The following is a 21,291-nucleotide window of genomic DNA, read 5'->3' as shown; positions in this document are numbered from 1 at the left end:
TAGGTATTCCAGTAGGTGGGAGGGAAGATATGAGAAAACTAGCTGCCCTTGTTACTATCTCTTAAACATATTTAGAATTGTTTTACCTCTCCTGGAAGTATATATAGTCTATTATCTGAGAGTTGAAAATTTGGGAATTTTCCCTTCTCTATGTGAGAGGATGGAAAAGATGTATGTTGACATGTTAAATGGCAGCATTTCCTCTAGTTAACTTGTAATGGTCATTAGTCAGAAAGCATCATAACATTGGATAATGAGAGACAAAGACAGTGTTCTGATGAATGTCTGTGTAATTATGCAACAAAGATACAGGTTCACCAAGCAGCTATCCATGCTAATTTTGCTTTCTTCCCCCCGCCCCCCACATCCGCATTTCTCCACACCCCCTCCACCAGTTCTGCTGGCACCCACTGTTTTTCAGTTGCCAGAGAACCTGCTAAGTAGCCTTGTTTTGGAACATGGGGGCAGGGGATGGGGATGGGAGGGAATCAGAACAGGAAGAATAAGGAAGCAGAATATTGCATCCAAGTCTCTGGAGCTGTGTGAAATTGCACTGAACTGTTGTTCTACCCCAATGCAATGATACATTTGTACAATTGGATGTCAGAACAAAAGACTCTAGGTTTTAACAGCATTGTGGGTCATTCATTTAGCCTCTGGAGGAGACTCTGCAAGCTTTAATATTACATTCCTTATCTATTTGCATGGATCTCATTTTTGAAGCGTCCAAGATTGGAGCAATTTGATGTTCTAGTTCCAGATTTATCATTATAGAAGTGACAGAGAAGATTCACAAGAATGATTCTGCGAATGAAAGGGTTACTGTATGAGCAACGTCTGGCAGCTCTTAGGCTGTATTCTGTATTCCCTGGAGTTCAGGAGAATGAGAGGGGATCTCATAGAAACATTCTGAATATTAAAAGGCCTGAACAGATTAGATATGGCAAAGTTGTTTCTCACGGTAGGGGATTCTAGGACAAGAGGGCACAACTTTAGGATTGAAGGACGTCCTTTTAGAACTGAGATGCGGAGAAATTACTTTAGTCAGAGGGTGGTAAGTCTGTGGAATTTGTTGCCACGAGTGGCTGTGGAGGTCAAGTCATTGGGTACATTTAAGGCAGAGATAGATTGGTTCTTGTTTATTCAAGGCATCAAAGGGTAGGGGGTAAAAGCAGGGTTGTGGGGATGACTGAAAGAATTGGATCATCCCATGATTGAAAGGCGGAGCAGACTCATGGGCCGAATAGCCTACTTCTGCTCCTATATCTTATGGTCTTATCTCCAGAAGTAGACCTCTTCAAGCACTCCTTACTTGGTTTTGAGATAATGCAGTAAAAAGTAAAATAGAGTAATTGATGATAAAAGGGGAAAAAAGCTTGAGAAACAGCTGGTTAGTATTTAACTGCAGCCTATTTTTAGTAATAAAGATTTCAAAGATGCAATTATTGATTTATTGAATACATCTAATTTCTGATAGTGTCTTAACTGGTTCCATGTAATCAAAGCTTTGATGCTTTAATATTGGTTACAGCAGGTTACCAGTGTCTTCAACCAGTTTGAGAGACAAAGCAGTTGAGTGCCCTCCATTCATGTCATCCACAGACCCACAATATTTGACATATGGAGCAAAAGCCAAATGTGGATTTCGATGTCAACATGCCACTGCCTTAACAAAAATGAGGGAATTGATTTAAAAACGTAGATGTACAGAAGTATTGTCACTGAATTTAGAACTAGATTTGAAAGTTGAACAAATTTTAATTATATTTTTCTACTGCATTTACAGGAAGGAGAAGGCAGACAAGGGTCCACCGGCCACGGTCGCCACTATTTGAAGAGACTGATATTATTCCTCTTGATATTCCAAAATGTTCTGAGGACTTATTAGTGCCCACTGAACAGCTGATGAGCATTATTGCTATTTATGAGGTATTGAATAATTTTGGAACAGTCCTGCGACTTTCACCTTTCCGATTTGAAGACTTTTGTGCTGCCGTGGTTGGTCAAGAGCAATGCACGTTAATTGCAGAAATGCACATTGCTTTATTGAAAGCTATTTTACGAGAAGAGGATTCCTCTAATACCACCTTTGGTCCTGCTGACTTAAAAGATAGCATCAATTCGACATTGTACCTTATTGATGGAATGACGTGGCCAGAACTGGTACGGGCTTATTGTGAGAGTGACCCAGAATACCATCATGTACTGCCTTATCAGGAAAAGGATGACTACCCATATGGACCAATAGAAAATAAAATCAAAGTTCTTCAATTTTTAGTGGATCAGTTCCTGACAACGAACATTGCCCGTGAGGAGTTAATGTCTGAAGGCGTAATTCAGTATGATGACCACTGTCGTGTATGTCACAAGCTGGGTGATCTTCTCTGCTGTGAAACCTGCTCAGCAGTATACCATTTGGAATGTGTGAAACCACCACTTGAAGAGGTGCCAGAGGATGAATGGCAGTGTGAGATATGTGTGGCACATAAAGTGGTTGGTGTTTTTGATTGTGTGCCTGAAATACAGAAAAATAAACCATATGTTCGCCACGAGCCTATAGGATACGACAGGCACAGAAGGAAATATTGGTTCCTGACAAGAAGGATTATTATGTAAGTATACTTTGTAGTAATGGAACTTGCCCAATTCGGAAACGTACTTCTGGTCAATGTAAATAGAATTTCTTACTTAAATAGGAATCTGAGAATTTTAATAATTTCAAAATGTTAACTTGGGTTGAAAATGTGTCCAAAATACTGCTTGCTTGGTTATGTTTTGTTGTGCTCTGTTTTTTCTGCCCTGAGAAGTGGGCATGCTACGTTAACACCAGAATGTGAGGCGAAACTTGCAGGCTGCCTCCAACACATCTTGGATATGTTGGTTGTTAATGCGAATGACACATTTCACTGTCTGTTTTGATGTACATAGTATAAATAAATCTGAATCTGAAATCTGAAGAATCCAAAATCCTTTCAGATTTTTGGCCCAAAGTGCATTTTAGCAGAAATATATAGAGTTGTGATATGCTCCTCTTGGCATTTTTGATGCATCCAGATAGCAGTTTGGATGGATAAATTTGTTTTGTGTCGCTGTCTTACTTTGTTAAATGATGATAGAGAATTGGGAGGCGAGGATAAATTGCCACATCTTCATGTGTTAACAATTTGAAAGGAATTCTTCCAAGATTCTTCTGATTCAGTTTGTGTGTCCTGTTTTCTGAAAAGCCGAAATCCAGTTTTTTCAGTTTGAAAGGCTGCATTGTGGTAATTTAGACAAGTCTTTGTCAGCATGAAGCACATAGAAATAGTTTTTTTTCAGCATATATCCTCAAATAAAATTGGCTAATTAAACACAAAAGTTATATCAAACTTGCTGCAAGTTTTAATAAAATTTATGTAACAGGAAAGATTTTTTTGTTGATGAAGTCACAACAGTCATGTTGTGTTCAAGCCAGTAGATTTGACTTTTTTTTGCATATTCTAGTATCCTATGTGGCATTTTCAATGTTGCATCCTGCAAGTCTGATGCACTTTTTTTTGAGGCATTGAAATGAGTTTTTTTGTGGATGTTCCAGTGAATCTAGTGCCTCTAGGATATCCATGAAGAGCAGGAAGTAGTTGTGTTGTTGAGTCATTACCACAAAAACAAAATCAGCAGAAGTAACTCCTTGTGTGAATTATTGAGAAATTGTGATAGGTAAACTTCAACTCAGTGAAAATGTATGAAAGACTGAAAGAGCTTGAATTTGATATATAGAGCATTATTTTTATAGTTGCATTTGACTTTGCAAAATTACCTTGTCTCATTGCCTTGTTATTTTGTAATTTTCTCTTTTCAAGAGTACTGAGGTAATCTGGGTTAGGGACAAGTTATTTTGAAATTTTATTTTTTTTTTTCCCTTGATAGTTTTGTAATACACATGTTCCCAAGAGACAATGATTCCCAATTAGGTACTTTTTTCGTAGGCAATTATAATCTTTGGATCTTGCTGACATTTCATGGTAGATTTTGAATATTAATGTAAGGCAATATGTTTCCTATCACCTACCAGAGATTGTGTTTGGAAGAGATAACATTTTGACAATGGAAAGAGAAACAATGTTTTAGATCAAAGACATTTCGTTAGAACTGAGAGAGGAAACTGGAATAAGTAGCGGAGAAGATTGGGGAGGACCTGTGGGTGGAACAAAATGTATTTGTAATGGGGTGAAATAATGAAGCTGTTGAATAATCAATTGAACTCTCTTGTCTGAATATTATCTTGCTAATATTATGTCCAAGTAGTGTTGTATAACCTGGCTTCTGGGGCATTCCAGCAGGGCAGCATATGCACATGAAAAATTGCTTTTTCAGTCCAGTGTACTGCATTCATGGAGTTTTAAAATTTTGCAGCTGGAAGTGGTGCCATTGTTCCAGCTCCTCCATGCTGACCAGGATGTTTATCTGAGTTTGTCACATTTGCCTGCATTTAGCATATTTACCTTTTAAACTTTTTCTATCTGTACGTGTCTAAATATCTTTTAAACATGTCGTGTCATTGCACCTATCTCCACAGCTTCCACACTGGCAGCCCGTTCCATGTAGCAACCACCCAATGTTTGAATTAAAATGTCTTGTAGTAATATGGATAAGGTCCAGTAAATTAATTGACAGTTTTGGTTTTTGCAACTAAATCCAGAGTATGCTGGAATATTGGAGTTTTAGCAAAGTTGTTGCTAAAGTGTACTTATGTGAAATGATGGCCAAATCTTAATCTGCAGAGAGATAACAATGAGCGGGTGAAATTGGCTGAAATATGTCAGGTGAAGTTTAATCCAGACAATTGTGAGGTGATGCATTTTGGGAACACTTATGAGGTTAGGATGTACAACATGAATTACAGGGTCTTCAGGAGTATTGTGGAACAGAGGGACCTTGGAATACAAGCCCATTGATTCTTGAAGGTGGCATTGCAGGGAGATAATGTAGTTAGGAAGGCATATAGGTTACTGGCCGCCTTTAGTCAAAGTGGTGAATGTGGAAATAGGGAGATTTTCTCCAACTTTATAAAACTTTTAGGATATTTTAGGCGGGTTGAAAGAAAATTTTTCATTTTGTTAGTGATGATCTTGAAAGTTAATTCTCAAAGGGCAGGTTAAGAGTGAGATATTTTAAAAAATTAATGACTTTTTAAAAAACTAATGTGTGTAAGTTAAACTATTAACATTCTTGAATAGATTTGAGGCTTTGACAGGTAACCAGCTAGACAGGACTACTACATGAGATGCATCACTTGTATTTTAAGCATTTTATCTTTTGTGTGCTCAGTACCAAGTACCAGCTAAAAATTATTTGTGCATTCTAATTTCTTGGACCTTCATGATACAGAAAATTTGCAAAGGCTATTTTGCAAAATAGAAAATCTTGCTCGTGTGTAGTATCTTTTAATATAGCAAAATGACCCAGTTATTTCACAAGAATCTTATCTTATGGCTGGTTGAGTGGTGCTGCAACAACAGTCTTGCACTCAGCATCAGGAATTGATTGTGGACTCGGGGAGGGGAAATCAGGAAAACACACACAGGTCCTCATTGAGGGTTCAGCAGTGGGAAGGGTGAGCAGCTTCAAGTTCCTGGGTATCAGTATCTCAGAGGAACTATCTTGGGTCCAACACATGGATGCAATCATGAAGGAGGGACACCAGAGCCTCTACTTTGTTAGGAGTTTGAGGAGATTCTGTATGTCATTGAAGATTCTTACAAATTCTGTTAAGAGTATCCTGACTCATTCCAGCACAGACTCCAATGTACAGGATCATAAGAGGCTGTGGAGAGTTGTAAACTTAGCCAGTTCCATCATGAATGCAACCCTTTGCACATCTTCAGGAGGCAGTACCTCAAAAAGACAGCATCTATCAGAGGGTGGTGAATTTCAGAATCAGGTTTATTATCACCAGCACGTGTCGTGAAATTTGTTAACTTAGTACCGAAAGAAAAAAAATAAGTAGATCAATTACAGTAAGTGTGTGTGTGTGTGTGTGTATGTGTGTGTGTGTGTGTGTATATATATATATAATGAAATAGATTTTAAAAATAGGAATAACATAGTTGGAAGAAAAAGTTTGTGAACTCTTGGCGATTACCTGTTTTGCATTAGTTACTCATAAAAAGTGGTCTGACCATCTAATTCACAATAATAGACAAACACAATTTGCCTGAACTAATAACACAAACAATTGTACTTCTCCTTGTCAATACTGAGCACACCATTTAAACAGTCACTTCTGGGGTAATTAATGCCTTCTACAAAAGCTGTTTGGAGTTGGGTGTTCCAATCAATGAGATGAGATTGGCTGTGTGGGTTGGAGAGGTGCCCTACCCTATAAAAAAGACACACACAATAAGGTCACTGACAGCTCCTTCTCTTAAGAAATATCTGTTTATGTGCACTGTGCCTCAATCAAAACAACTTTCAGAGGACCTTAGAAGAAGAATTGTAGAGTTGCATGAAGCTGGAAAAGGCTAGAAAAGCATTTCTGAAGACCTGAGTGTTCATCAGTCCGGCGTAAGAAAAATAGTTTACAAATGGAGGAAATTCAGTACTGTTGCTACTCTCGCTAGAAGTGGACATCCTGCATAGAACACACCAAGAGCACAACGTGCAGTGCTGCAAGGAGGTGATAAAGAACCCAAGGGTAACAGCAAAAGACCTGCAGAAATCGCTAGAACCTGTTAAGGTCTGTGTTCATGTGTCCACTATAAGAAAAACACTGAGCAGCAATGGTGTTCATTGAAGGACACTACAGAGGGAACCTCTGCTCTTCAAAAAAAAACGTTGCTGCATGTCTCAAGTTTGCAAAAGACCACCTGGGTGTTCTGCAACACTTCTGAGACAATGTTCTGTGGTCAGATGCGATAAAAGTTGAACTTTTTGGCAGAAATGCACACTGCTATGTTTGGAGGAAAAAGGGCACTGCACACTAACACCAAACCTCATCCCAATTGTGAAGCATGGTGGAAGGAGCATCATGGTTTGGGGCTGCTTTGCTGCCACAGAGCCTGGACAGCTTGCGATCATTGAGGGAACAATGAATTCAAAATTGTACCAAGACATTTTACAGGTGAGTGCCAGAGTAGCGGTCCATCACCTGAAGCTAATAGAAGTTGGATGATGAAACAAGACAATTATCTGAAACACACGACTAAATCAACGGCAGAATGGTTTAAAAAGAAGAAAATTAGTGTTTTAAAATGACCAAGTCGGAGTCCAGACCTTAACCCAATTGAGATGCTGTGGCATGACCTGAAGAGGGCTGTTCATGCAAGGTATCCCAGAAATAATGATGAACTAACAGTCTTGTATGGAAGAATGGTCAATAATTCCGTCTTGCCAGAGTGCAAGTCTGATCAGCAGCTTCAGGAAGCGTTTGGTTGAGGTTATTGCTGCTAAAGGAGGTTCCACCAGCTATCAAGTACAAGGGTTCACATTTTTCCAGCCTGGACTTTGAGTGATTAAACAGTGTTCAATGAAGACGTGAAAAGTACAATTGCTTGTGTGTTATTAGTTTAGGCAGATTGTGTTGTCTATTATTGTGACTTAGCTGAACATCAGACCACATTTTATACATAATGCAGAAAACCAGGTAATGACAAAGGGTTCAGAAACTTTTTGTTTCAGCTGTGTGTGTGTATATATTATATATAATATTTAAAAAAGTGAAGTAGTGTTCATGGGGTCAATGTCCTTTTAGGAACTGTATGGCAGAGGGGAAGAAGCTGTTCCAGAATTGCACAGTGCGTGTTTTCAGGCTTCTGTACCTCCTTCCTGATGGTAACAATGAGAAGAGGGCATGTCCTGGGTGATGGTCCTTAAAAATGGATTCAGTCTTTCTGAGGCACCATTACTTGAAGATGTCTTGGATACTATGGAGGCTAGTACCCAAGATGGAGCTAACTAATTCTACAACTTTCTGTAGCTTCTTTTGGTCCTGTGTAGTTGCCCCCCCCACACCCCATATGAGACAGTGATACAGCCTGTCAGAATGCTCTCTGTGCGGTACATCTATAGAGTTTTTGAATATAGAAGTAGTGGAATTCATTGCCACTGACAGCTGTAGAAGCTGAGTCCTTTGGTATGTTTAAAGCGGAGGTTCATAGGTTCTTGATTAGTAAGGGCATCAAAGGTTGTGTGGAGAAGGCAGGAGAATGGGGTTGAGAACAATAATAAATCAGCCATTGTAAAATGGCAGAGCAGACTTGATGGGCTGAATTTCCTGATTCTGCTCCTTTGTCTTGTAGCCTTATGATCGAAGGTTGGTCTAGTGGTGACTATTAATGTAATTTCCAAAATGTAGAGACTAGAAATGAACTAGATCTATTTGACGAAACAGTGTGTCAAGATGACAGAAGATCAATGATGGTTATTTTTTAAAAAATGGTTTCATGTGATATAACTCTAAATTCTGTCCTTAAGATGCAAAAGCTCCAGTGGCCAACAAAACCAACTGGTGACATAATCTGCAACCCCCCCCAGCATGCAGATATCAATCATGTTGCAAATGAAAATAAGGTGGTTGGTGGACTTTGAGGCTGGTAGTCAAAGTGAATAGTTTGTACATCCCAAAAAAGTTAATTGCATATTTAAAAAAAAAACAGAATAACAGCAATGAAGAGTATATTACAACTGAAGGTAACAGTTAAATAGAATAATTTAAGTTTATATAGGACCTTTCTTGACCTTTTTGAGATGTTCGAAAATCACTTTACAGCTCATGAATTAATTCTGAAGAGTTGTGGTATAGTAAATGTAGCATTAAATTTATGCACATTAGACAGTTTTCGAATAATATACGAATGACCAGGTTACCCGTTTTAATGGTGTTGAGCAAAGGATAACTATAAGGTTAATGGTCACTGGGAGGTTTTCATGGATGAATATGAAGCCATGGAGAATGATTATAATTCTGAAGGACAAAAACTTAACAAAGGATAAAGAGTTTTTATCCCTGGGTTTTTAAGGAAGCAGTTGTCATAACTTTTTTAGTTATGCAAAAGTTATTTGCATTCTGTAAATACTCTTTTTATTTGGAAAATGGTGCATGTCACACTGCTCTTTAATAATGATGAAGAAAGGGAATAATGTGATGGAAAGCCAGTTAGTTTTGTATTTGTTACTGGGAAATATGAAGAAGTCTGAATTGAAGCTGAAGCTCGGTTAATTGGAAGTAGATTATAGTCCTCGCTAGGAAAGTGGCTGAAGAGCAAAACCGAGAATTGGGACATTCAATTGAAATTCAGAGTTGCAGAATGTGACCATTTGTGTCTTGCATAGACTGCTAATGGGGAAGCAGTGTTCACCATACTTAAAGGTAGCTTAAAAGGAGATACAGAAAGCCAGTACTGCCCAGAGTGCACTATTCAGCTGCTGCAAAACCACACATTTAACATTCTGTAAGCTGATGATAACAAACTGGATTCTGATTTGAGATATCTTTGGTTGCCGGATTGCTAGTGTTAGTTTTAGTAATAGTTTAACCAAATGGGTAAAAGTTGTGTTAAAAGGAAATTGGCATAGGCAGATATCAGGTCACACTAGATCTATAACAATTTTCTGCTGTTACAGGAAATGATTAAAGTAGTCAATACATTGATGTAATTTATATTTAGAAGGCTCAAATAGGAAGAGGGTTATGGTAGATTGGGATAGTATTTGTGCTGCAGCTGAATGAAACTGTAACCAGTTCTAAGCACCAAATCTTGAATGAAGTGAAGGGTAGATTTAGCAGGTTAATAATTAGTATTAACAAAATTCTGCAGTGAAATTCTGAAGAAGTGTATAGAAGCTGATGTTGTATTTCCTTGAATTTAAAGGTTATATGGTGGTTTTATCAAAGTTTTCAGATATCAAGAGGAATGGTAGTGAGAAAATACTGCTAGTTGGCCCAGGGATTTATTGTTTAAATTGGAGCTTAGGCTGTCTGGAGTAAATTTAGCGACTATTTACATATAACTGGTAGAGGTTGTCTGAAAATCTGCTCCAGGAGTGAGTATTATTTTTTTTCTTGGAGATGTTATATCTTTTCCCACAGTATATATTCAATAGTAAAGTTCTAAAATTGTCTGTAAATTAAATGTGATTTTGTAAAAATGAAATTGTGTTTAGCCATTTTATTACAGTTTCTGAAGAAATAATGTGCTGTGACTGAAGTATGGATAGAATCAGAATCTGGTTTAATATTACTGGCATATGTCAAAAAAATTTAACTTTGCAGCTGCAATGTGATGCAATATGATAAATATAGAAAAATACTGAAGTACAGTCAATGTGTGTGTGTGTGTGTGTGTGTGTGTGTATATATATTCCATTTAGAAGTACTAAACTTTTGTATATGTTGGTCTGGGAGAGGGCAATATTAGTTCAGTTACCTTTGCAATGAATTCAGTGGGTTTATGGAGACATGAATGGGTGTTTCTCCTGTATCTTCAGGGGTGCCTGATTATGAAGTCCAAGTCTGGATAGAAGACTCATGAGAGAGATGGGAGAAATGCTACCTTGGAAATGGTGAATTTTGTATCATATCAGGGATCCTGACCTAGAAATATAATTTTCTTGTATTAACTGAAGTTTCATTGAAGGAAATTATGAATTTCATCATTCATATCTGCCTTTGCCAAAATATTGAAACTAGTGTATATTTTCCCATTCCCAATGGAAGTTTGTTGTAGATGTGCAGCATCATCAAGGATGCAAAATGTGTAGGGATAAAGATGCAGTTTTCATTTCAATGCCTTTGTTGTTGAGCCGTTGATTTACTACCATGGCTTGCATGCTATGGTGGCAAGTAAAATGGAGGTGAATTTCTGTGGGAATCCAAATTTGTGAATTGTGAACCACTGCCCTTCCATTTGATAGATTCAAAGGTCATTGCAGGGTCAGAAAGGCCAGAAAATAGCCAGTGCCCCAAATGATGTGTTTACTTGTGAAGTTGTCATGTGGAGAATGGCCATGATTGAAAGCATTCATACTTGGATTCTGGGAAGGAGCACGTCAGAAGGATCCTGTTAATGACTTTACCTGTGACAGCCAACAGGGAGACCAGTTTTAAAACGCAAACAGCAGATGCTGGAAATTCAAGCAACACACATCAAAGTTGCTGGTGAACGCAGCAGGCCAGGCAGCATCTCTAGGAAGAGGTACAGTCGACGTTTCAGGCCGAGACCCTTCGTCAGGACTAGGATAATAAACTTAATGGTGGGATCCAGTTGGAGGTGGCGGAAGTTACGGAGAATAATATGTTGGACTCGGAGGCTGGTGGGGTGGTAGGTGAGGACCAGGGGAACCCTATTCCTAGTGGGGTGGTGGGAGGATGGAGTGAGAGCAGATGTGCGTGAAATGAGGGAGATGTGTTTGAGAGCAGAGTTGATGGTGGAGGAAGGGAAGCCCCTTTCTTTAAAAAAGGAGGACATCTCCCTCGTCCTGGAATGAAAAGCCTCATCCTGAGAGCAGATGCGGCGGAGACGGAGGAATTGCGAGAAGGGGATGGCATTTTTGCAAGAGACAGGGTGAGAAGAGGAATAGTCCAGATAGCTGTGAGAGTCAGTGGGCTTATAGTAGACATCAGTGGATAAGCTGTCTCCAGAGATGGAGACAGAAAGATCTAGAAAGGGGAGGGAGGTGTCGGAAATGGACCAGGTAAACTTGAGGGCAGGGTGAAGTTGGAGGCAAAGTTAATAAAGTCAACGAGCTCAGCATGTGTGCAGGAAGCAGCACCAATGCGGTCGTCGATGTAGCGAAGGAAAAGTGGGGGACAGATACCAGAATAGGTACGGAACATAGATTGTTCCACAAAGCCAACAAAAAGTCAGGCATAGCTAGGACCCATACGGGTGCCCATAGCTACACCTTTAGTTTGGATGAAGTGGGAGGAGCCAAAGGAGAAATTATTAAGAGTAAGGACTAATTCCACTAGACGGAGCAGAGTGGTGGTAAAGGGGAACTGATTAGGTCTGGAATCTAAAAAGAAGCGGAGAGCTTTGAGACCTTCCTGATGGGGGATGGAAGTATATAGGGACTGGACATCCATGGTGAAAATAAAGCATTGGGGGCCAGGGAACTTAAAATCATCGAAAAGTTTAAGAGCGTGAGAAGTGTCACGAACGTAGGTAGGAAGGGATTGAACAAGGGGGGATAAAACCTTGTCGAGGTATGCAGAAATGAGTTCGGTGGGGCAGGAGCAAGCTGAGACAATAGGTCTGCCAGGACAGGCAGGTTTGTGGATCTTGGGTAGGAGGTAGAAACGGGAAGTGCGAGGTGTGGGAACTATGAGGTTGGTAGCAGTGGATGGGAGATCCCCTGAGCGGATAAAGTCGGTGATGGTGTGGGAGACAATGGCCTGGTGCTCCTTAGTGGGGTCACGATTGAGGGGTAAATAAGAGGTATCCGCGAGTTGTCGCTGTGCCTCGGCAAGGTAGAGGTCAGTACGCCAGACTACAACAGCACCCCCGCTTATCGGCGGGTTTAATAGTAAGGTTAGGATTAGTGCGGAAGGAGTGGAGAGCAGAGCGTTCGGAATGAGTGAGGTTGGAATGGGAACAAGGTGCGGTGAAGTCGAGACGGTTGATGTCCCGTCGGCAGTTAGCGATAAAGAGATCCAGAGCAGGCAGGAGACCAGAGCGGGGTGTCCATGAAGAAGAGGAGGGTTGAAGACGGGAGAAGGGGTCATCGGTGGGGGTGGAAGAGTCCTTGCCGAAGAAGTAGGCTCGGAGACGGCGGAAGAAGAGTTCCGCATCATGGCGAACACGGAACTCGCTGAGGTGTGGGCGAAGGGGGACAAAGGTGAGGCCCTTACTGAGGACAGAGCGTTCTGCCTCAGGCAGTTGAAGCTTGGAGGGGATGGTAAAGACCCGGCACGGATGAGAGCTGGGATCAGAGGGGGGAGGGGGGAGGCTGGGGGTGTCGGTGGAGAGGGGAGGGTTGGGGTGAGAGGAAGATGGAGCCTCTGAGTACCCAGGAGCTGACGATGGGATCTGAAGGAGACGGGATTGCAGAGTATTGGTGGGGGAAGGGGAGACTGGCACATAAAGACCTGGCCTGGAGTTCAAGGCTGGAGTCGCAGTTGGCGGTTGCGCAATGGCTTTGAAGATGTCCATGGTTGTTGCTGGAGTCCGAGTTTTGAATATGCCCTGAGGTGTTGGAGGCCGGTGAGATCAATGGCAGAGGCAATCTGAAGTTCATGCCTGCTAGTTTCAGGGCCAGCAGGCTCTGGAGTCCGTAGATGTAGGATCTTGCGATCTTTGCCTAACATGACAAAGTCAAAAAAACAGCGATTGCACGCGTTGATCCGACGGAGGATGAAATAACAGGTAAGACCCGTTTTCATACAGCGAAGAAAGTGTCCCAAAGGTGTGGAAGGGTCTGGGATAGGGACACCAAATACCTCCTCATGGCGGAGAGGGTCACCTTCAGAGCTTGACGGGAGAAGCGGCAAGAGGCAGAGTCAATAAAATGTGAGTACCTGGGATCCTCAGGAGGTTCAAATTGAGAGGCTCGGAAACGAATCCTAAAGCCAACTGGAGTAAGTTGGCGACGGAGGCACGTTCCAAGAAAGGATATATGGCTGTGATAGCGAGTCTGAGTCAAAATGTGGTCGAAAAGTGAGCCGAAGAAATTACAGATGGGGAGCAGTGAGAGATGGTTTCACTGAACTCCCGTCGAAGAGAGGATCTAAACTTCTTCGGTGTAGGTCCTGACGAAGGGTCTTGGCTTGAAACGTCAACTGTACCTCTTCCTAGAGATGCTGCCTGGCCTGCTGCGTTCACCAACAACTTTGATGTGTGTTGCAGGGAGACCAATTTGTAGTTAGCATTGGTCTTGCCTCCTTTCCTGAAGGTGGTTGTGATTAGGGCATCTGAGTTACATTGATATATCCTCTTCCTAGATGTGGACGATGAAAGTGTAGATTTATGACTGCCGTGTTTCACTAAGCTGTAGGTTTACGGCAGGAATACTGTCTGCTGCTGAGGGTTTGTTTAATAGGGATATGGCCTTTTGGATGACTTGTTGATCAGCAGTACAGCAATATGGCTTAAATAGTTTGCTGTGAGATGTAAGTCAAGAATATACATGTCGAGGGGAGAGTTGTAGTTTGGTCTTTGAGACTTTCTGCCAACAGATGATGCCTTCCTCTCAGTCCCTGATGGTTGATTCCATGATTGAACCTTTGAAGAATCAGAATATTCATTATATCAAGGGCATGTTCCAATAATTCTGTGAAGAAAAGGCAAGGGTGGGGGGATGTTATCTTAAACGAAGGGATAAACTATTTAAAATACTGAGGCCACTCCACCCCCCCCCCCCCAGTTCTTTGGAACATTCTTCCTCAAAAGGCAGTGGAAGTAGAAACATTGGCTATCTGTTTCCATCTGTAGATGCTGCTTGAACCGCTGAGATCCTCTAACATTTTGAATGTTGCTGCTAGTTTTTGTATATTTTGATGGTAGAGGTAGAAATATACCTAAGCAAGGGTATGAAAGATTATTAGGTGGGTAGTTAACCATTATTCAAAGGCGAAGCAGGCTGCAGAAGCTGACTGATCTATTCTTACTTCTAATTTGAATGTTTGCAAGTAAAGGCGTATGTATGGAGATACAGAGTTTGATAATGGATTTGTCAGGATCCCATTGAAAGGTGGAACTGGAACAAGAGTATCTATTCCTGTTCCCACATTCTAATTTACTACAGATGCTAATGATCTTCTCCCGACAGATTTTTCCATTGCCTGCTTGAGTTCATGAATTCATGTTTTAAGATTATCCCCCTACCACCCCCATGCCCTTTCCTTCCTTGTGGTGTTGAATAGAGGTATAAGTTCTTTCCCTAAACTTTCTGGGTTGCAGAATGGAATACAAATCCCTACCATTTCGTCATTTTTTATTTGGGCAACTTAAGGTCTCAATCTATTTTGATTTTATATTGTCTATGGAAAATTATTTTCCTTCATCCTTTAAGTTCTTGAAATACTTACTGTGGTCTCTTGATGTAATGTAAAATTGTTTGGATCACTATTGCATATCTGACTAATTGTTTTGTATGTGAACAACTTTTAGTATTCCCAGTACTCTTTTTGATTATTTATTTCAGATATTGGTTTGCTTTATGCTGTGAGCGAAGTTCTGACACTCTCAGGTTGATTAATAGCTTGAATAGTATGGTTCTTGTTGATGTTCCAGCATTGGTGACATTTGTTCTATTATTTTGATTACCTTTTGAGACCACAGTAAGTATTTCAAGAACTTAAAGGATGAAGGAAAAAATTTTCCATAGTGAAATCTCTATTGCTGACTTTCCTTCATTACAGGTGATGGTGGTTCAGAGGTATTGATTCTGCTGACCAACAAACAGAATGGCTGAACCTGTACCTTCAGCCTCTCTGCACCTTGATCCTAATTTTTTTCCCTCTCTTTCCTAGTTCTGACCAGGAGTTTTCAACCTCTTACATCGTCCCTGTTTCTTTTTCCACTTATGTTGCCTCAATTTTGTGAGCATTTTTATCTTTTTCTGTGCTTGTCTTTGTTTTAGTGGCATATCTAGCTTGTGGGGTTGTTGCCACTGGACCAGCAATCTGTTGCTAGAGAATGTCCAGGTGTTGCTGCATCTTCAGCATCTTGCAGTGATGAGATGAAAGAATGGTACAGTAGGATTGTACTGTGAACATTTCAAAGGGAGAGATATTGCTACTTCAGAGTCCTGACGAAGGGTCTCGGCCTGAAACGTCGACTGCGCCTCTTCCTATAGATGCTGCTTGGCCTGCTGCGTTCACCAGCAACTTTGATGTATGTTGCTACTTCAGACTTGGTTTGTTCTGCTGCCATTTTCATCCAGGTTAAGTAATTTATATTCAAACACTTCTGTTTTATTAAAATCTTCTTTAACTTCACCAAGCAATAGAATAGTTGGGAGTGTTTAGTTTCAGTACATACTAAGTTAGCCACCCAGTTCATGCCCTCTTCTCATTGCTACTCAATGTTTTAGGAATAGCTTCTTCCCTTCTGTTGTTAGATTTCTGAACGGACAATGAACCTATGACCGCTATTTTCAGGTTCAAATTTGTTATCTGACTGTATGGTACTGTGCAAAAGTCTAAGGCACTTATATAGCTAGGTTATTTGTCAACATGGAGAGGAGAATGAGTTTGTAAATCTGGCAGGAGCAAAGGATGTTGGGAATGGTGACGGTGGAGTGCTGCAGGACGGGTGTGGTACAGATTGCAAAGGAGGAGTGCCAGGGGCAGGGGCAGGAGGTGGGGTTGGCGCAGATGCGGACGCACCCAGCTCTGAGACACCAGGCAAGGCAATTTGATTCCAAACACTTGGTTTATTGAACACTGCAAAATGTCTCTCTGGTCCTTCCTGCTCCTTTCCCTTTTCCTAACCATGATTTCCCTTTCCCTGCCCCCTTCTCACTCTCAGTCCACGATAGAGAACCACATCAGTATCAGGTTTATCTTCACTCACATGTCATGAAATTTGTTTTATTTTGTGGCAGCAGTACAATGCAATACATAAAATTACTACTGTACTTGTGCAAAAGTCTTAAGTACCTTAGGTATACACATGTGCCTAAGACTTTTGCGTAGATACATACAGTATATGCAACTAAACAAAACATTGTTCCTTGGACCACACTGCACTCACAAAACACATCACACGCAGCACATAAAACAAAATATGACCTCAAATAAGATAATAAAATGCCTGTATATAATTTATAGTATATTTTGTATATTAAATTGTACTGCTGTTGTAAACTTCTTTCGATCTACCTGATGCAAAGACACTACATACTACAGTGAATATAACTTTAACTCTTTATTAGCAAGTTACCAGAGAGAACCCTTCTTAAGCAATCCCTTGGGCTGCTCCGGGGGGACTCCTGCTTCTGAAGCAAATACAGCCCTTTTTATACATATGCAGTCACGTGCAGAGGTAAATGTGGGTTCACCCTCTTAGTTTCTGTACAGATGAGTATTGTTAACTTTATCAGCCATAAATTGTTTGTGTAACAGTTTTAATTGCCACTATGCCTAGATACAGACAGGCACAGGCCTTATTCAAAGCTTCCTATCCTTGAAACAGCCATTCCTTTTAATGCTTATCTTGCAGGTGCTATAGTGAGTACAAAGCAGAGTATATCTCTTACAGCAATTAATTAAGCAATGATACAAGTTACTCTAAGCAAGAACTGAAATTAAGTACAGGTCGCATACCAAAGATGATGGCACCAGCTCAGCTTATCTTATGAAAAAAACATTTGTGCTTCTATGCTTTTTTTCCAAAGTCTTAGCTGCTATGACCCTTACAAAATAGTCAGGGTCACAAGAGGCCTACGAGATGCTAACTTCTTAACATTACACTGCTGCAAAACAACAAGTTTCATGACACATATCAGTGATAATAAACCTGTCTCTGATTTTCTGGTTCTGACACTGGTTTCATGATTTCAGCTGAAGCAGAGGTATCATGTTCTTTAAAGCTGTTACTTAATGCAGAATAAAGAGGAGTATTGTTGCTTGCAGTTTCGAGCCAAAGCTTCTTTGCCTTTTTAGAGGAGGGAGAACAGTATACCAATGAGAAGTTGGCCGCATACCTTAGCAATCCTAATTAAATTGTGAAATACTGTAACAATTGTTCAGAATTTCTGCTTACTTGTAATATTGAACTTGAGAAAGGAAATGGGGTGATATAATAATCCCAAAACAAACATTTTTTGCTCTTACAGGAAACAAAAATTTGGAGGGAAAAAATAATATTGTTTGTCTCAAGTTTAGGAGAAAGTACGGATTTAATCATTGGAAGAGAGTTATACTGATTCTCCCATGCCTTGGGTGACAGTGGGTTCAATCTTCTGGCACTGTTGAGACTGTTGTCCAGCCATGTTATTGATTTGCTTTCTTGGGTTTCAGGAAAACTTGTCTAAATTTTGATTCCTGATTCCTTTCTCTAGGAATCATCAAGTTGTACATGGCCACATTGGACTCCGTTCTTAAGATGTCAGCTTAATTATTCCCTCAGTAGTTGAACGAGTAGTTCAACAATGATGCTTATTATATAGGTCAAGGACACTTGCCAATTTATTTAAGAGCCACAGTTACAGATCTAAACAGTTTTTAGAAGATGGAACAGTTTAAAGAAGGTGGTTAACTATTGACTTTTGAGTAATTATACCATCTTGTGTAATATATGCATATGCATATTTCCTGTTTACAAAACCAAATTTATTGCTACTTCTCCTTTCTAAATTCCTCTGACAAATTTATAATGGAATCTCTTATCAACTTGTCACACTATAATTGCACCTTCGACACAGACCAATTAATATAAATTTGTTAATTTAACTTCATTCTGAACTCCTTCCTATTTTCATTCATTACCCCATACCTTACAGCAGTCTAATGCCTAGGGAAGTACAAAATACTTTAAAATAAAAAAAAATTGAGCCCCTTTACATCGGCAGTGGAAACTGCAGGCAGTTTCAAACTCTTGAGAGTGCACATCTCACATAATCTCTTGTGGTCCCAGAACACATCCTACATAGTCGGGAAAGCTCACCAGTGCCTGTTCTTTCTGAGGAGGTGAAGAGAGCCGGACTATGCACATCCATACTCGTGTCATTCTGTAGATGCACAGTAAAGAGCATTCCAACAAACTGCATCACTGCATGTTACGGAAACCGCACTGCGATGGACCGAAGGGCTCCACAATGGATTGTCAAAATTGCCCAACACATCTCCAGCACCAGTCTACTTGTCATCAAGGACATGTATACAGAAAGGTGCTGGAAAAAGGTTAGTAGCCTCATAAAGTATCTCACCAACCCTGCTCATGGACTGTTTGTCCCATTCCCTTTAAGCAGGAGACTATGTAGCATTCATACCAGGGCCACCAGACTTGAACAGTTGCTTTCTCCAATCAGTAAGTCTGATCAACACCTCTGCCCACTAACACACTCCTCCATGCCTTGAACCATCACTACTTTATAATTTTCTGTCAGCTACATTAAGTACAGACACTCCTGTGCCTAGCGTCACTTTATGGACGTACAATACATAAGCTATCTTGTGTATTTATATTTATTGTGTTTTATATTTATTGTATACTTCTATCTTTTGTGTTTTTACTTGTGCTGCAACAGATCTGGAGTAACAATTATCTTGTTCTCCTTTATACTTGTGTACAGGAAATGGCATTTTAACAATCTAGAAATTTGACATGCCCCCTTTGACCCTCACCAGTTTTTATCAATGCACCTTCAAAAACATCCCATTCGGTTTCATCTAACGTCTACCCACCCCGGACATGCTCTCTTCTCAGCCCCTCTGTAACTGCAACATTTTATTTTGCATTATGTTATTATTTTCCCTTGTACTATCTCAGTGTTGTAATGCAATAATCTGTATGGACAGTACGCATGACAAGTTTTTTACTGTACCTTGGTACATATGACAATAATAAACCAATTTACCGATTTGATATTAGAAGAGGAAAATCTGCCAAAGTTCTTGACTCCTAAAGGGAATGGAAATGGAATCATGCAGCTCATAATCCAATCTTTGAATTATAATATCATCCACTGCCATGGATGCTTCCTGCACCCTTTTGACTACTTACAATGAGTTATCCTTGCCTCATAAACTAGTGTTTTTTTTTTGTGGAAGAAACGTGTGACCACTTCCTCAATGTTCAATTTAGTTCTATTCTTGTGCAATTTGTGTGTGCATATGTTGCTTTTCTTAACCTAGCTGACTCCATTACTACTTTAACCACCAGTCCAATTCTTTCATAAAGGCCTCAAGCAAATTGGTCCAAAATCTTGGAGGAACTCGAGGTCGGGCACATCAATGGAAATTAATAAGCAGTCGGCGTTTCAGGCTGACGTCCTTGGCTGTCTTTGACCTTTCTCCCACCTTCAACCCTCCTCCTCTTCCTGGACACGCTTCTCTGGTCTTCTGCCTGCTCTGTATCTTTTCATTGCTAACTGCTGATGAGCCATCAACCGTTTTGACTTCACTGCTCCTCTCTCCAATTCTAACTGCCTTTGGAATGCAGTGCTCTCCACACTAATCCTAACCTCACCATCAAACCTTACCCGCAGATAAGGGGGTACTGTAGTAGTCTTGCGGACTGACCTCTACCTTGCGGAGGCCAGGCGACAACTCTCAGACACCTTCTCTTACTAGCCCCTTGAATAGGACCCCACTAAGGAGAACTAGGCCATTGTCACCCGCATCATCATTGACCTTATTAACTCTGGGGATCTCCCATTCACTGCCACCAGCCTTATAATTCCCTTACCCTGCATCTCCCGTTTCTACTTCCTGCCCAAGATCCACAAATCTGCCTGTCTAGGTAGACCCATTGTTTGTGCTTATTCCTGCCCCACTGAACTTGTCTGCTTAACTCGATGGTGCTTTATCCCCCCTGGTTCAGTCCCTTCCTACCTGCACGCGCTCTGGATCTTTCCAATAACTTCAAGCTCTCTGGCCCCGGTTGTCTCAGTTTCACCATGGACATTGAGTGCTTATACACCTCCATTCCCCCATCAAGGAGGGCCTTAAAGCTCTCCACTTCTTTCTAGATAACAGACCCAACCAGTTCCCCTCCACCACTACTCTCTGTCTGGCCCAACTGGTCCTCACTCTCAATAAATTGTCCTTCAGCTGCTCCACTTCCTTCAAACAAAAGGTGTAGCTGTATGTGTTCCAGCTATGCCTGCCTTTTTGTCGGCTGTGTGGAACAGTCTATGCTCCAAGCCTTTACCAGTATCGCTCCAACTTTTCCTGCACTACATTGACAATGGCACTGGGGCTGCTTCTTGCACCCATGCTGAACCCATCAACTTTATCAACTTTGCCTCCAACTTCCATCCTGTCCCTTAATTTATCTGGTCATTTCTGACACCTCCCTCCCCTTTCTCGATCTCTCTGTCTCTATCTCTGGAGATAGTTTATTTACCAATATCTTTTGTAAACCCACTGATTCTCACAGCTACTTGGAGTATGCATCTTCCTACCCTGTCACTTGTATAAATGCCAATCAACCCCTTCTCGTAATTCCTCTGACTAAGTGTGCATCTGTTCTCAGGATGAGGTTTTTCATTCGAGAACTAATGAGATGCCCTCCAAAGAAAAGGGCTTTCCTTCCTCCACCATCAATGCTGCTCTCACCCACATCTCTTCCATTTAGTGCAAGTATGCCCTCACCTCATTCTCCTGCTACCCCACCAGGGATAGGGTTTCTCTTGTCCTCGCCCAAAACC

General features: G+C 40.8%; 1 protein-coding gene across 11 annotated transcripts in view; it reads left to right on the top strand.

The window, feature by feature from the left end:
* bptf (bromodomain PHD finger transcription factor) overlaps nucleotides 1-21,291 on the top strand; it is a 177,377-nt gene that overhangs the window by 13,921 nt on the left and 142,165 nt on the right. For all 11 annotated transcript variants that reach the window (XM_063030610.1, XM_063030608.1, XM_063030609.1 and 8 more), the window contains exon 2: nucleotides 1,787-2,612. In XM_063030610.1, coding sequence (XP_062886680.1) covers nucleotides 1,787-2,612 — 826 coding nt within the window. The remainder of the gene's footprint in view (nucleotides 1-1,786; nucleotides 2,613-21,291) is intronic.

This window comes from Mobula hypostoma, chromosome 22, assembly GCF_963921235.1.
Source record: "Mobula hypostoma chromosome 22, sMobHyp1.1, whole genome shotgun sequence".
Classification (NCBI taxonomy): domain Eukaryota; kingdom Metazoa; phylum Chordata; class Chondrichthyes; order Myliobatiformes; family Myliobatidae; genus Mobula; species Mobula hypostoma.
The sequence above is the reverse complement of the archived record's forward strand: the minus strand, read 5'-3'. Positions and strand labels throughout refer to the sequence as shown.